Source organism: Rhinatrema bivittatum, chromosome 1, assembly GCF_901001135.1.
Source record: "Rhinatrema bivittatum chromosome 1, aRhiBiv1.1, whole genome shotgun sequence".
NCBI classification, from domain to species: Eukaryota; Metazoa; Chordata; class Amphibia; order Gymnophiona; family Rhinatrematidae; genus Rhinatrema; species Rhinatrema bivittatum.
In genome coordinates, this window is record NC_042615.1 from 319988448 (window position 1) to 320004792 (window position 16345).

General features: G+C 45.0%; 1 protein-coding gene across 1 annotated transcript in view; it reads right to left on the bottom strand.

Moving 5' to 3' along the window:
* The window catches only part of SMARCAD1 (SWI/SNF-related, matrix-associated actin-dependent regulator of chromatin, subfamily a, containing DEAD/H box 1), a 470565-nt gene that overhangs the window by 123360 nt on the left and 330860 nt on the right, over positions 1–16345 (bottom strand). The window contains exon 15 of the mRNA XM_029597690.1: positions 4349–4484. Coding sequence (XP_029453550.1) covers positions 4349–4484 — 136 coding nt within the window. The remainder of the gene's footprint in view (positions 1–4348; positions 4485–16345) is intronic.

The following is a 16345-nucleotide window of genomic DNA, read 5'->3' on the forward strand; positions in this document are numbered from 1 at the left end:
GGAGAAGGCGGAGGCCAGATGTCTGTCCCATGGTAACAGGGAGCAGAAATTGCTCACCTTGTAGTTGTAAAGGGAGATGAAGAGGTCCACATCTGGGGTTCCCCACCGATGGAAAATCCTGGCTGCTACTGCCAGATTAAGGGACCACTAGTGTGGTTGAAAGGAGTGGCTCAGCCGGTCTGCCAGCACGTTCAAAGTCCCAAGCAGTTACATCCCCTGTTACAGAGTCCAGGACCACACCTGTATCGCCTTGTGACAGAGGAGGAACGATCCCATGCCTCCCTGTTTGTTGATATACCACATCGCGACTTGGTTGTCCGTCCGAATCAGGACTTCCTTGTGTGACAACAGGTCCAGGAATGTCCAGAGGGCGTAATGGAACACTCGAAGCTCTAAAATGTTTTTCTGACAGAGAGCTTCTTGAGTGGTCCAGAGACCTTGCATGTGGAGGCCGTCCACATGGGCTCCCCAGCCCTGAGGAGAGGAGACAGTGGTGAGGACCACTTGAGGCCGGGCGGCCTGGAAGGGTGTTCCCGCTCCAAGTTGGAGAGGTTCTCCCACCAGGACAGAGAGGTCCTCAGAGTTTCCATGACGGAGATATAGGTCTCGAGGTCCTGGGAAGCCTGCTGCCATTGTGACTGCAAGGCCCATTGTACCCTTTGCATGCACAAGCGGGCGAGTGAGGTAACATGGATTGAAGTCGCCATGTGGCCCAACAAGTGGAGCAGAAGGCAGGCACTCACATGCTGGCTGTTGCACACAAAGGTTGCCAACAAAGCAAGGGCAAGAGCCCGATCGAGGGGCAGAAATGCTTTCGCTTGTGCCGTACCCACCTTGGCTCCTATAAAGTCCAGTGCTGCAGAGGTGAGATTTTGGGTAGTTGATAACAAATCCCAAGGATTGCAGTGTCTGCATGGTCAGGGTTAATGCGTTCAGCACCCCTGTGCGTGAGTCGCTCTGGATTAACCAGTCGACCAGGTATGGGAAGACGTGCAGCCATCATTGCTAGGCACTTGGTGAAAATGCGAAGGGCTGAAGCCAATCCAAAAGGCAGTACTTTGTACTGGTAGTGAGCCTTCCCCACCACGAAGCGAAGGTACTTTATGTGGCCGGGGAAAAATAGCTATCTGAGCATAAGCTTCCTTGAGATCGAGGGAGCAGAGCCAGTCTCCTCTTTGGGGTCCAGACTCTCCCCGATGAGAAAATATGCTCGTACATTTTCTTTTCCTGCGATGTGAGAGGCCAAGATCACCTGAAGATGTCCTTCCACCCATTCCATAAGTTGGTCTATTTTCTGCGACACTTGCTAGCTCTTGGTTCCTCCCTGGTGATTGATGTAGGCCATTCTCATTGCATTGACTGACATCATGCAGACCGCTCGACCCAGTAGTCTGTGGCTGAACTGCAAGCACGCCAACCTAACTGCCTGGGCTTCCAGGCGATTGATGTTCCAGAGAGCCTCTTCGGCCGGCCATCTCTGGGAAGTCAGTTCCTGACAGTGAGCTCCCCAACCATGAAGACTTGCTTCTGATGTGAGCACCAACTAGTTCGGGAAGGACAAAGAAACTCTTTTGCAGATGAGCCTCCTGCAACCACCACTGGAGGCGAGAACAGATTTCCATCTGCAAGTGGAATCAAACCGAATAGTCCTGAGACTGCAGGTTTCAACGAGAAAGCACTGAAGAGGGCGCATAAACACCCTCACCCATGGCACCACTTCCAGGGTTGCCACCATAAAACAGAGCACCTGTAGATAGGTCCACACCGTCGGGCGGTTAGTGTTCACCAACTGACGCACCTGAGACATCAACTTTTGGATCCGTGCGTCTGGTAGAAAAACATTGCCCAGCCTAGTGCTGAACTTCCAGATCAACGACTGAGAAGGCCAGAGACTGCACTTGGCCAGGGTCATCACCCAATTGACCTCCTGCAGCAAGAAAATTATCTTGTTGGTCACCAAACTGCAATCTGCCAAAGACTTGGCCTGAATCAGCTAGTTGTCCAAGTATGGGTATACCAAGATCCCATCTTTTCTCAACGCCGCTGCCACAATCACCATAACCTTGGAAAATGTTCTGGGGGCAGTGGCTAGACCAAGAGCGCAACAGAAAACAATCTGCAAGGTCATCGCCACAGTGTCAAAGGCCTGCTTAACAATAGATTCAATCTGCCTATCATGCACATCCTTCAAGGCCACCTTTCCCTCCACGGGGATAATCATCCATTTAGACATAGCACAGGCAAGTGTATCCACTTTGGGAAATGCAATTGGTCTCTCACTGCTGGATCCGAGGGTATAGACCTTCCAATGCCCGATCCCCTTTGACATCTGCTTCCAGGGAGTCCCATTCAAGATCAATCAATTCTTGAATGTATATCCATAACAGGAAAATAAGCAAGAGACTTTATGCAAGGAGACCAAAATGGGATTCTTTGGCTCTGACATAGAATCCACCCCAGGCACTCCCAGGATGTTCAATGTCTGGGAAATTAGGGCCAGTATTTCATCTCTAAGAAAGAACTGTAACATGGTTCGATACGTATCCAAACCAGGAGGAATTTCACAATCTTCCAAGGAATCAGAATTTGCCTCATCATCCGTGCCATCCAGGTCCACACCAGGGATACCCATGGCGAACCAAGGCATGCCATGGCGCTTAACCGTAGGATTGAAGAAGGAGGGGCCATTGATTGAGGATACGACCTGACCGGAGTGGGCAAAGTGGAAGACTGCGCCTGAACAAAGGCTTGTAAACCGTGAAAAAAAAACAAAAAACCTCCACCCAAGAAAATACAGCTGGATCCAGACCTAGCCCAGAAGATTCTGGAGAAGATCCAACTGAACTGCCATCTCCTGCCAAGGAGCCAGTCAAGGGAGTACCAAGATCTGGTGAACCAGCCAAAACCGTAACCAGACCATTATCAGAATGAGAGGATCCAGGTTTAGGAAAATCTGAGGAAGACAACTCTCCCTGAGCATCTGAACAGCGCTAACACATGAGGGTAGACAGGCTTCCTGTTTACTGGTGCCATGAGCTAAAGCGTTCAAACAGCTCGCGCTTAAAAGCTGTGAGGACAAATTATAGGCGCCCCTGCAATATGCGTGGCAATGCATAGGCACTACTAGTGTGCCCTGCTAGAGCGCATCACCACGCGCAAAAAAGTTATGTGCGCAAAAGTCCCACCTAGCATGGCTCGTACAACGCGTGTGCAGACCCAATACACTGCACGCCCCAACATCCTGTAGAGGGCAGTATAGCAAGCAGAAAAGCAAGTGAAAACGCCGCTGCAGCCTACCATGCGGCGCGCAGAGAAAAGCCTATTGCGGAGCCTAGACCACCTGGACCGCAAAACCCGTCAAGCTGCTCAGCTCCTCTAATGCGAACCGGAGCGGGAACAATGTTGAGACGGTGCACTGAGCACAGAGACCGAAGGAAGGCCCGTCTTTGTGGGTAAAATTCTTCTCTTTTTTAAACTTACCAGAGCTCAGCACTTACCGGCTGAGTACAGAGTCGATCTCCAGCTTGCAGGGGGGGGGGGGAAGAGGGGGCATCTGCCCTCACCTCTGCACCCGCTGCCTTTCAGCTAGACAGGCAACTAATTCCATGCCGGGAACCAGTTACCGAACCAAGGCACACCTCTGAGGGACCACGGAAATCACTTCAGGCATTATCAACTGGGGGCGGGACCTTTAGGTATCACCACAGGAGAGTGGGGCATTTGTTTCTCAATAGAAAATCCTTTTAAAATTCACAGCAATCCCCACAGGGAGATGCACGTCCACCATCTGCTGGAGACAGAATACTGGAAGGCTGGGGTCACTGCAGGAGTATATATACTGTGATGTCAGGTTACTTCGTCTCCATCTGCTGGCAGGGGAGCCTAACCCACTGGTCCTGAGTCCATCTGTCTACACACTAGGAAATTTACATTTTAGTCTAAAATCTTTGGATGAACCTCCAGTTCCAAATAAATAAGAATACATACTACTACTTTTGTTATGATTAATATTTAGTTAAGTTTGTAAATATAAAAGTGCAATTCAATTTGAAGACTCTTAAGAAGAATCGTTTAATTTCTGGTGTGACTATGAAGAAACCGGCTGGGGGTGGAGGATGGGTGTAGAGGAAAAAATCAGCTTGCCAGTAAATTCGTGCAGTAATTCAGAAATGACAGCATTCCAGTCCAAATGTGTAATTTATTATAACCATAGGCTTATGATTCATTCATGCCCAGATGTGTTAAACCAAATAATGTAGACAAGCCTAAGGAAAAGCATAACTTGTTTCATCATGAAATTCTATTTAGACATGTAGGGAGGGAAAAGAGCTATGGATGAATCTCTTACGTTGAAAGTCATAAGCTGCTGATAACGTATAGCACTCATATTCTTCAACATATGGCCCTCATCAAACACTGCACAATTAAGTTTCATCCGGCGAAACAAGCTACGGTCATCTGAATTGCTGATTGCAGAATTGTACCTGACAGAAAAACAAAACTTTTAGTGCTCCATATAGTTTAATAAAATGTTTTAGTTTTTTTTTAGCCCCACCTAACAGATTTTCAAACAAATAGAAACAAAATGTTCATATTTAAAGGTCACAGATCTTACCATCCTAACAGAAATGTTACATAGCAAATTATTTTTATATAGTAAAACAATGACTTTTGTATTCACACTTATTTGAGAGCCTGATGTGTATGGTGATGCAGTTTTGTCATTTTCTGTACCTCTCTCTCTATATTATAAACACCGCCTACATACATCTGTCTATACACACAATAAATTACTCATGGTCTCTGCAACCTCACTGGTAATTTTAATTTGTGGGGTTCACTGCAATAATGAAAACAAATGTAGGTGTATTGTTACATCCTCCCACCTTGTCCCTGATCCTAGAATGCCTTTTAACAATAGGGGCAAAATTACTTTCATTGCAGAATGCTGTGTGTAACTGTGCTCGTGTTGAGGATGAGTAATAATTGGCACTCCCATTTCCCAGGTAAAATCTGCTTTAATTGTGGAAATAGCTTCCATTGCCTTCAAAACACACAAACACAGAAACTTTACAAGTAACCTGGGGCAGAATTAACTCAAAGGACAGTGATAATCATTAAACTGTAACAAGCTGCCATAGGCACACTAAAGGAAATGTCATGCCGACATGATTCACATTCTATTACTTGCCAAACACGAAAAAGTGGTGATTCTGCTTTATTTCTTTTTACATTGAACTGCTCTGAAATATACGTGTTAAATATCAAATCCCTTGGATTTGGTTTGATGTCGGCGTTCAGAGGTGGTACAAGTAGTTGGTTCTAGAGTTTAATGAGGTAACTCATAAGGAATGACAATGCCATTTGGTGAAAATGGCGTTTTTGCGAGAGCTCGTTTGAGATGTGCTGAGGATAAAGAGTCGGGGGACGTGTCTGTATTTATACGTCTATGGGACGTATAGGAATATTGAACCAATGAATAAGATGAAAATATATAAGCAGCATGAAATTCTTTAAAAATTCTCCTGAAGAAGCCTGTGGAAGGCGAAACATGTTGAGAAGATCAAGAGAGGAGGAGGAAGAATTGAAATAATTTTGCCAGGAGAATGTACAAGATTTCAGAAATTGAATTTTTCTCTGCTTGTAATTCAATTTGAAGAATTTGTAATGTAAATGGGAATTTTGGGTTGTATGTAAAAATTCCATTTGAGAATGAAGATGTTTTTAAAGGTATTGAAAATGTGTGTGGTGAGTGTGGTATGAATGTATGATTAAGTGGTATGTTTGGGTTTAAGGTTGATATTCCTTGTGTGAGATTTTAAAAGGTTGCTTTTTTGGAATTCTTTCCATTTTTTAATATTAATAAAGTTTGGAACATTACATTATATATGTCACTATTTGTTTTTGGATATTCATTATGGGGGCAATTTTCAAAGAGAAACTACCCAATTAGATTCTCTTTGAACATCAGCTAAAATATGCATGCAAAATGTGCCTGCATGCACTAGCTAGTTGTGTGGGCAATGCTAGGAATGCCTCTTCTTGACCTTGCAAAAATTCCACACACTGTGGAAGTTCACATGAACTTTTAACTAGAAAGGGAGCAGCATTTCTCAGAAAGGCCAACTGACCTAGTATAAAGCTTTAAACATTTCCTGTATTTTCATTCCTACGTGACTATGTTTATACATAAAATGTTGTGCACAGTCAGCTTACTCTTGCATGGACTCTTTAGTAATGGAAAATTGTGAAATTACATTTAAATTTAGGATATGGTGCAACCTCCAGGATTTCTCTTTTTTCTTCTTGCAATTTTCTGATTTGACAATGTTCTTCCTTTTGCACATTACCAATATTTTGAGGGCTCTTTAATAAAGCGCTGTAACATACACTAACATTAACATAGATTAGTGTGTATTAATTGCTGTGGTTCCTTTTGGATGGGGGCATCTTGCTATAGTGAATAGTCTTCATAGTGACCACAATCTGGCAAGTATCTTTTTCCTGAAAATAGACGAGTTAAGAGATTCAGATCACTGACTGAAGTATGAGTCCAGCCCTGCATAAGAAATACCATAATGGGTCAGACTAAATGTGCATTAATTCCAGGATCCTATCTCTAAGAACAATCAGTTCATGTCATAAGTATCCAGCATGATTCCAAAGAATACATTTAATCCTTGCTCACAAGTAGGGACAAGCAGTAGCTTTCCCAAGCCTACATGGTTAATGTTTTATGGATTTTTCCTACTAGAATATGTCTAAGCCCTTCTTGAACCCATCTATGCTAACTGCTTTCACCACATCCTCTGGCAACAAATTTTACAGTTTAATCATGCACTTAATGAAAAATACTTTATCTGATTTGTTTTAAATATGCTACCTATTAGCTTTGAGTGCCTCCTAGTCCTATATGAAAGGATAAATAACAGTTCCCTATTTATCCTAATATGTTGTACCCCTCATTGAGTGAATTTTGTATGCAAAAAAGCAGCTAACAAAACATGGAGAAATTACTATTTATCTGATAATTTCCTTTTCTTTAACGAGGACAGATTAATCCACACCAGTGGGTTATGCATCTCTACCAGCAGATGGAGACTGAACAAAGCGGACGTCACAATATACATACCTCTGCACCGACATTAGCCCACCAGTATTCTCTTCAAAAGCCAAATATGGACAACTAAACAATACATGATAGCCATTCAAAGTCAGTTAATGGAAAAAAGCATTCAGGTCAGACAAAAAGTGTAATATTACTAATCTATGGACTGGATCTGACACTTACCAGTAATCCCCAGAAATGCAGCCACTCAGGACTATAATTTCACCACCATCTGGCAGCTAAGGGTGGGAAGCTGGATTAACCTGTCCATTAAAGAAAGGGAAATTATCAGGTAAGTAGTAATTTCTCCTTTCTTAGCATTCAGACAGGTTAATCCACACCAGTGGGATATACCAAAGCTACGTCCAAATAGGGCAGGAGGCTGCCCATGGTCCGATCAATATCGCAAGCGCAAAGACTGTGTCCTCCCGTGCTTGCACATCCAGGCAATAATGCCTGGAAGTTGTGTAAGAAAAACCATGTTGCAGCTCGGCAAATCTTGACGGGAGACACCCATCTAATCTCCCCCCATGACACTGCCTAAGCCCTTGTGGAGGGAGCGCTAACCTGACTAGGCAACGGTTGCTCAGTATCCACATACACAGCCGTGAAAACCTTCTTAAGCCAGTAGGCTATCGTAACCCACAACGTTGGCTCATCCTTACTACCACAGAGTATAAACAGCCAGTCCATTTTCCTGAGAGGTTTATTAAACCTCCAATACCTCATCATATGCTGCTTGACACCAAAAGTTCGTAACAGGTGATAATCATCCACATCTCTCTACCTGTCCCGAGTTGACAGGGAATAGATTCAAGATAAAATCCAACACCAACTTTGACCAAAAGACGGAACATTTCGCATCTGAACCTCCCTCCGGAGTCATTCGTAGAGATGATTCCCGGCAAGACAGAGCTCGCGGTTCGTAAACTCTACGCGTAAAACACCATCCTCTAGTAAGAAATCTCAAGAAAAGGCTATGCAGTTGTCGAAAGGTGGGACCATCCAGAAATCAAGAACCAGATTAAGGCTCTACAAGGGCACCAGCAACCACAATGGGGAACGAAGATGCTTCACCCCTTTCAAGAACCGAGCCATAACCGGATGGCTGACAAGGGTTCACAATTGATATGACCTTGGAAAAAGGCAAGAGCTGCTACGTCTACCTTCAAGGAATTAAAGACCAAATCCTTAAACAACCCATCCTGCAAAAATCCAAACTGAGCGGGATATTAACCAAACAAGGATGAACCCCTCCGTTCCTCACACCAAGGCTCAAACATCCACTAAACACAAACATAGGCTAAGGAAGTGAACAACTTTTGTGCTTGAAAGAAGGTGGAAATCACAGCCGTGGGCTACCCATGCTTCAGCAACTGAGCCCTTTCAAGGACCACACTGTAAGACAACATTAAGTCCAATCTTCGAGAAGAACAGACCCCTGCCATAGGCAATCCCTGTGAACAGGTAATCAGAGAGAAGAGTCCACCAGAAGCCTCCGCAGATCTGTGTACCACAACCTTCTGGGTTAATGTGGAGCCACCAGAAGTACCACCCCCCCCACCATGTATTTCTCAAACCTCCAAATCATTTTGCCCAATATGGGTTCACAGTGAAAAGGCATAATGAAACTTGCCTGCCAGCCACTCCTGCACGAGGCCATCAATGCCCAAAACTTTCAGCTCTCTCCTGCGACTGAAGAAGCGAGGAACCTTCGCAATATGTGATATCACTCGCAAGCCTAGAAATGGGAGGTTCCAGCAGCCCACCATGGGCTGGAACACTTCATTGTACAATTTCCTTTCTCCTGGATTCAGAATGTCTGCTGAGAGAGTCTGCTCTTGCACTGTCTATTCCCACAATGTGCAAGGCTGAGACTTCCTGAAGATGTACTTCCATCCATTCCATGAATTGAGCTATTTCCTGCAATACTTGCTGGGTCTTGACTCTCCCTAACAATTGAGGTAAGCCACAGTCGTTGCACCGTCTAACATCATTCAGACCGCTTGAACCTCCAAGCGGTCGATGAATCGCAAGCATGCCAACTGAATGGCACAGGCTTCCAGCCGACTGATGCTCCAGAGGCTGTTCTCCAGCACCCCTGTACTGTGAGCTCCTGACAATGAGCCTCCCAACCTTGGAGGCTTGCATCCATCGTGCAAAGTAGCCAGTCTGGTGTTCACCGGGGGTAACACCCTTCTTAGATGATCCGCTTGCAACTACCACTACAGGTGGATGCTGATCTCCACAGGTAACTGAAGTCATATGAGTAGTCCCGAGACTGTGGACTCCAATGTGTAAGCAGTGTGCTCGGAAGAGGACTCATATGTGCCCTTGCCCATGGTGCTACCTCTCAGGTGGCTGCCATCAAGCCACGCACCTGTAGATATGCCACACCGCCAGGTGTATTTTACCTGTCAACAGTTGCAACTGCACCATCAGTTCTGAATGTGGACCCATGGCAGGAACACAGTCTTGCTTTGTGTTGAAAACGAAACCAAGATACTCCAGTGTCTGGGATGGCTGCAAATTGCTCTTGGCCTTGTGCACCACCCAACCTAATTCCTGCAGCAAGGAGATCAATTTGCATGAGGCCTGAAAACTCTCTTTCATGGCTCTTGGTCCAAATTAGCCAATCATTGAAGCATGGGTGGAACAGAATGCCATCCTCTCCCAACACTGCTGCCACCACCCCCATGACCTCAGAGAAGGTACTGGGTGTGGTGTCCAAATCGAAAGGCAGCGCTCAAAAACTGAAGTCGCCTCAAAACATCAAAACACAGAAAACAGCTGATGGTCCAGCTGGATAGGAATATGCGGATATGCCTCTGACAATCCAGAAACTTAAAAAACTCGCCCGCCTATACTGACATTATCAGCGAGTGTAAGGATTCCCTGTGGGAACTAGTCACTTGCAAAAGCTGGTTGACTCCCTTGAGATCCAGAATGGGGCAAAAGGACCCCCCTCCTTCTTGGGTACAATGAAATAATTGTAATACCAGCCTGTATTATCTTGTATCACGATTACTGGGTTCACAGTCTGCAGGCCAAGGAGTCTTGACAATGTCTCTTCTCTGGAGAACTGCAGGAAGACACCACGAAAACATCCCGAGGAACACTGAGAAACTCCAGAACATAGCCATCTCTTATCACCTCCAGAACCCACTGGTCTGATGTGATCTTGATCCACCTCCAATAAAAAGGAGAGAAAGATGACCCCTTATCTCCTGCTCCGGGAGTTTATCGGCACACCTTCATTAAGGGGTTCGAGAGGGAAAGGCTCCGCCACTCAATCCCGTGCCCCATCTGTGGTGCCTGGGATGAAGGACTGAGACCTACCTATGAATATCATTGAGATCTTTACATTGAACGAATGTATATAAAATGTTTAAATAAATAAATATATACCCAAGAGTCGAGCCCTATGATAAGTCGCAGCTCTGTACTGTCAAAAACGTTTGAAAACCCCTAGCTCGATGTAACGCACCAAACGAGAGCAGTGCCTGCTTTTAATCCTCTGGTAACTGAGGAACCTGGGACTCACCCCAATTATTGCCCATTATTTAATTTTTTTTTCTCACTCCCAAACTAGAATGTTCCTTTATAAAGGCCATTTTTGTAAGATTAGACTTTGAAATTGTCTTGGCACCAATTCATCAGCCATAGCTGATGCTCAACCCCGTATATCTTCCGAGATCAGATGAGATTGGGGTCATCCAGGGTGATGAGGCCGTAGGGCACTGCCCTGAAATTCCTGAGAAAGAGCAAGCAAGAGCAATTCACCAGGGAGCAGCAAGATGCCAACTGCAATTAATTGGCAATGCCTCAATGCATGTTTAAGGATAACCTCGATTCTCCTATCCTACACCTCCTTCAAGCTGCTACCCCTTCCCTCAGGGATAGTCATCTGCTTGGCAGCAGCACACACCAGCTCATCCACTTTCAAAAAGTATATCTGCTCTGTCTTTCTGCCGGATCTAGGGGGTACAGCGCTACCAAGGCTCAGCCACCTTTAAAATTAGCTTCCAAGGCACCCCATTCAAGCTCAATCAATTCTTGAATAGCATCCATAATGCTTTACGTAAGGAATCTAAATGGATTGTTTGGCTTCAGCATCTGCTAACACCAGAACCTTCAATGCCTGGGCAATCTGTGCCAGCAACTCATCTCTATGAAAGCAACAACATTGTTCTATACAGCTCCAATCCCAGAGGAATTTCCCATCCTTCAGAGAGTAAGGGCCACCTTCACCATCCGGGCCACCTGGGTCCCTATCAGCACAACACGCAGCAGGTGTAGACATACTCAGACCCTTATCTGTGGCACCAAGCATGCGGGAATCCGGTTTGCCATCCTGAATTCCTAGGCCTACCATGTCGGTGACTGAGCAAAGCCTGTGAGCAGGGCCTAGCCAAATGGCTGCTGTTTCATGGCAGACTTGCATATAGAAAGCACGAGAATGCCACCGCGGCCCATACCAAAACCAGGGGGTGTCGGTCCTGCATCCACTGAGAAGCCTTTCCCTGCTGATGATCCAGTTAGGGAAGCCCCAAAACAGGCGAAACCTTTGACAGGTACCCTTTCTGGTCCCATTCCCGCATCATGCTGGGAAGGGTGGGCTCAGAAAAAGCAGCTGGAGATAACTTTCCCTGAGCTTCCAAGCACACAAGTTAAGACTGGATGCTGAGATGTCTGAATATGGCAAGCAATATTAGAAAAAACTGGCAACAATGTGACTAGATAACAACAATAGAAAGAAAAGGTCACATTCTATTCATGGTTTTAAAATGTGGAAAATACCCTCATACCAGGGCTAGTGCACATTTCCGCCCACCGGCGTCTTTTACTTTTATGTACTACCGCCAATTTGGCTGCCCTATTAAATTGCAATCATGGGGTAACCACTTTTTGTTTAAACCATGATATACTGCCGCATTTCTTAGCAGTTTAATTCATTTCTCTTTTGGTTTTCATTTCCCAATCTTATCTTTACAAAAAAATTTTTATGAAAGGTTTTCTTCTTTTATATTTTTTTTAATAACTTATTTGCTTTTTCAACCACAGTTTTGGTCTAAAAAACTCTTGTACTCTCTATCGCTTCTCATTTTCAAATTGAAACGTGCTAAGAAAGAATTTTTATCTCGCACTTATCTTATTCATTTTCATGAGAGTTATATTTTGGCTCTTACGAGCAGGCGGAACACTGGAACTCTGACTCTCATGAAAATGAATAAGATAAGTGCGAGATAAAAATTCTTTCTTAGCACGTTTCAATTTGAAAATGAGAAGCGATAGAGAGTACAAGAGTTTTTTAGACCAAAACTGTGGTTGAAAAAGCAAATAAGTTATTAAAAAAAATATAAAAGAAGAAAACCTTTCATAAAAATTTTTTTGTAAAGATAAGATTGGGAAATGAAAACCAAAAGAGAAATGAATTAAACTGCTAAGAAATGCGGCAGTATATCATGGTTTAAACAAAAAGTGGTTACCCCATGATTGCAATTTAATAGGGCAGCCAAATTGGCGGTAGTACATAAAAGTAAAAGACGCCGGTGGGCGGAAATGTGCACTAGCCCTGGTATGAGGGTATTTTCCACATTTTAAAACCATGAATAGAATGTGACCTTTTCTTTCTATTGAATATGGCAAGCAGCACAAAGGTAAACATCCACTAACAGCACGCTCCCAATTCATCTAACAATTGTACACCTAGCTGCTTGCCCACACAAGCAAGCATGAACAGGGCACCCAAAAACAAGGCCTGTCCAATAAGCATCCAAAATATAGGTACACAATACGCAGTCCAGGTAGGTACCCACCTGAGCAAGCAAGCATGAATTAACTTCAGACACTGTTTTGCAGAAGACTTGTGCCCAAAATAGTGCGTGAACACCGTCGCGGCCTACCACGTGGCGTCTAAGCAAAGCCTAAGAGCAGGGCCTAGCCAGAAGGCTGCTCAACCCGCCATGCTGCCATGACTCCCCAAGCTCCCTCGGAGACGGGAATTGATGTCGGGTCGGCACGCCGAAGCTTGGAGACCAGAAGGGGAATGAAACCCTCACTCTAACTCCTTGCCTGAGCTCAGCCCATCCTAGCCAATATAGAGTTGGTCTCCGGCTGCGGGGCGGAGAGGGCAAAGGCCTTCACCGCCGCGCTCGGCTTTCTGCACTCGCTAGCCTCTCAGCCATTTCTCTCTCTACAGCTAAGTCTGCACCAGAAAACCAGCTACCGAACCAAATCCCAGATATCACCTCAAGAAAACTCGACTAAGGAAGAGACCATGAGGTATCACCACAGGAGGGTGGGGTGAATTGAATTCCTTATTTTCTCCTTTCATTTTCTATTTTTTTTTTTTTTATTTTGGATACAGAGAATACTGGCAGGCTGATGTCGGTGCAGGGATATATATATATATATACACCCTGAAATCAGTTATGCTCCATCTCCATCTTCTGGTAGAGGTGCATAAACAACTGGTGTGGAGTAACCTGTTTGAATGCTAAGAAAATACTCATACACCCCACTCAGTTTTGCAGACCTCTATCATATCTCTTCTCAATCATCTCTTCTCTAGGCTAAAGAGTCCTAATTAGTTTAGCCTTTCCTCACAAGGGAGCCATTCCATCCTTTTATCGTTTTGGTCATCCTTATCTGTATCTTTTTCAGTTCTGTTGTATCTTTTTTGAAATGGGGCGTCCAGAAGTACACAATATACTAAAGGTGGGGTTGTGCCATGGATTGATACAGAGGCATTATGATATTGTCAGTATTAGGAAAGGAATGGAAAATAAAGCATTATATTTCCACAAAAACTGAGAAAATCTGTATTGCTCAAGGAAGGGACCTTAATAGTTAAGCTTATATCTCTGAACAAATATTCACTGATTTTATATAACTTGCCATTTCTACCTAACTACTTTGTTGCTTTTAACATACTTTTTAACAGATGTGCAAGTTTCACAAAAGAAAACAAGAGGGCTGGTCTTGGATCAATGGTGGTGCTATGCACTAACATGTGGAGGGATATAGGCTCAATTCACAGCTTAGATCTTATGCTCCTTGACTGGTTGGGACTGGGAATGCTGCAAAAGCAGTGTTCAGAACCCCTAGGGGGAGGCAGTCATAATCAGTGAGTAATGGTGACACATAATTGGTAGATTTATGGTCCATGATTATAGGGTCTTGGAATGAGCCCCGGTGTATGGCCTTTGGCAGAGGACTATCTCTGTAATGACTAGACTAAGTTGAGAAGAGATATAAAATAGGGGAAAATATCTCAGGCAGCTATGAATGAGAGTTTATGGAACCAGATCCCAGTCCTGATTTCAACTCCGCTCAAAGGCCAAAATGAAAGGAGAAAACTGCTGGGTCAAAAAAAGAAAAAAAGATGAAACAGGTTTGTTTCAAGTTTGATATTTGACAGACGCAATAAATATGTTCTAGCCCAGCGCTTCTCAACGGGTGTGTCGTCAAACACCGGCAGGTGTGCCGCATCTCCCATTGTCCCACTGCCCTGTTGTATTTTCCTTCTCCCTTTTGCCAGCCCCCACAGGCCAATCGGAAGCCTCTTCCCTTCTACCTGCCAGTGGGAGTAGGAAGAAGGGAGGAAGACTTTGATTGGCCAGTGAGGCAGGCATCGCATAGCCCGGGGGTGGAGTGGGAGGAATGGCAGTGTCGAACCCCGAAGCAAGGCCACTAGGGAGCCCATCCCCATGGTGGTGAAGAGGAAACCCGACCCCGACCAAGCAAGGCCGCCGGGGATCCCATCCCCGTGGCCGCGAAGAGGAAACCTGACCCCGACCAAGGCCGCCGGGGAGCCCATCCCCGTGGCGGTGAAGAGGAAACCCGACCCCGACCAAGCAAGGCCGCCAGGGAGCCCATCCCCGTGGCGGTGAAGAGGAAACCCCGACCCCGACCAAGCAAGGCCACCAGGAAGCCCATCCCCCTGGTGGTGAAAAAAGAAGGCCTGCCGGAGTAAAGCCCATCCCTGCAGTGAAGGAAGAATAATTTTTTGGTGAGAGCTTGTGTGTGTGGGTGTGGAAGGGTCCCTGGGTGAGAACTTGTGTCTGTGGGTGTGAATGGGTGCTTACGTGAGAGCTTGTATCTGTGGGTGTGAATGGGTGAGAGCTTGTGTGTGTGGGTGTTAATGGGTGCCAGGGTGAGAGCTGGTGTGAATGGATGCTTGAGTGAGAGCTTGTGTGTGTGGGTGTGAATGGTGCTTGGGTGAGAGCTTATGTCTGTGGGTGTGAATGGGTGACAGCTTTGTGTGGGTGTTAATGGGTGTCAGGGTGAGAGCTGATGTGAATGGATGCCTGGGTGACAGCTTGTGTGAATGGAAGCCTGGGTGTGAATCGGTGCCTGAGTGAGAGCTGGTGTGAATGGATGCAAGAGCATGTGTGTGTGATTGAGAGCTTGTATATAAGAGAGCATGAGTGTGATTGAGAGAGAGACTGGTCAGGAAGATGACTAGTGTGCGCATGTGAGAGGAAGACTGGTCAGGAAGATGACTGGTGTGAAAGAGACAGAGACTGGTCGTGGGGTCTAAATGGAGGGGTGTGTGTGTGTGTGTGTGTGTGTGTGTGTGTGAGAGAGAGCGCGAGCGACTGGTTGTGGGCGCTAAGGAAAAGGATTGTGAGGACAGAGCTTCAGCAGCCCCTGCTGCTTCTGGTGATTGCTATTGGCCTGGAAGGGAAAGGAGTAGGAGAGTTGCTGGAGAGGGTAAGTAAAGGTAGCTCTTTAAAATGTATTTTTCTTGATTGACTGCCATTTTAATTATTGGGTATTATGCAATGTCTGCTGTTTTGAAGTATTTTATTGATATTTGGACATGTTTTAATAATTTTTATGAGGTTTTAATTGTTGGATATTATTCTGTTCAGAAGCTGTTCTGTAACATGTTTAGTATAGCTTTACAATTATTTCTGTATAGCAGCTTGGCTTATTCTGTTTTCCCAATAGGAAATATATTAGTGTTTAGGGCCTGGTTTAATAGTTGTATTTCTTAGAAAGGGTTGTTACTGTTTGTGTTCCATAATACAGGTGCAACTTTGTGCGGGTTAGCTTGTGTGCATTATTGCAAATCCTGAGAGTCTGTTAGGTGCTATATTTCTCTTTCCATTTCTCCAGGTTCGCACTGCATGCAGTGTGGCTTTTTTGGTTTTCCATTCCAGTTTCTGTCTCCATATTTATAATTTGTGGTTTTTCTGTACTTGGTGAAGGGTGCGTGACTGAGGTGAG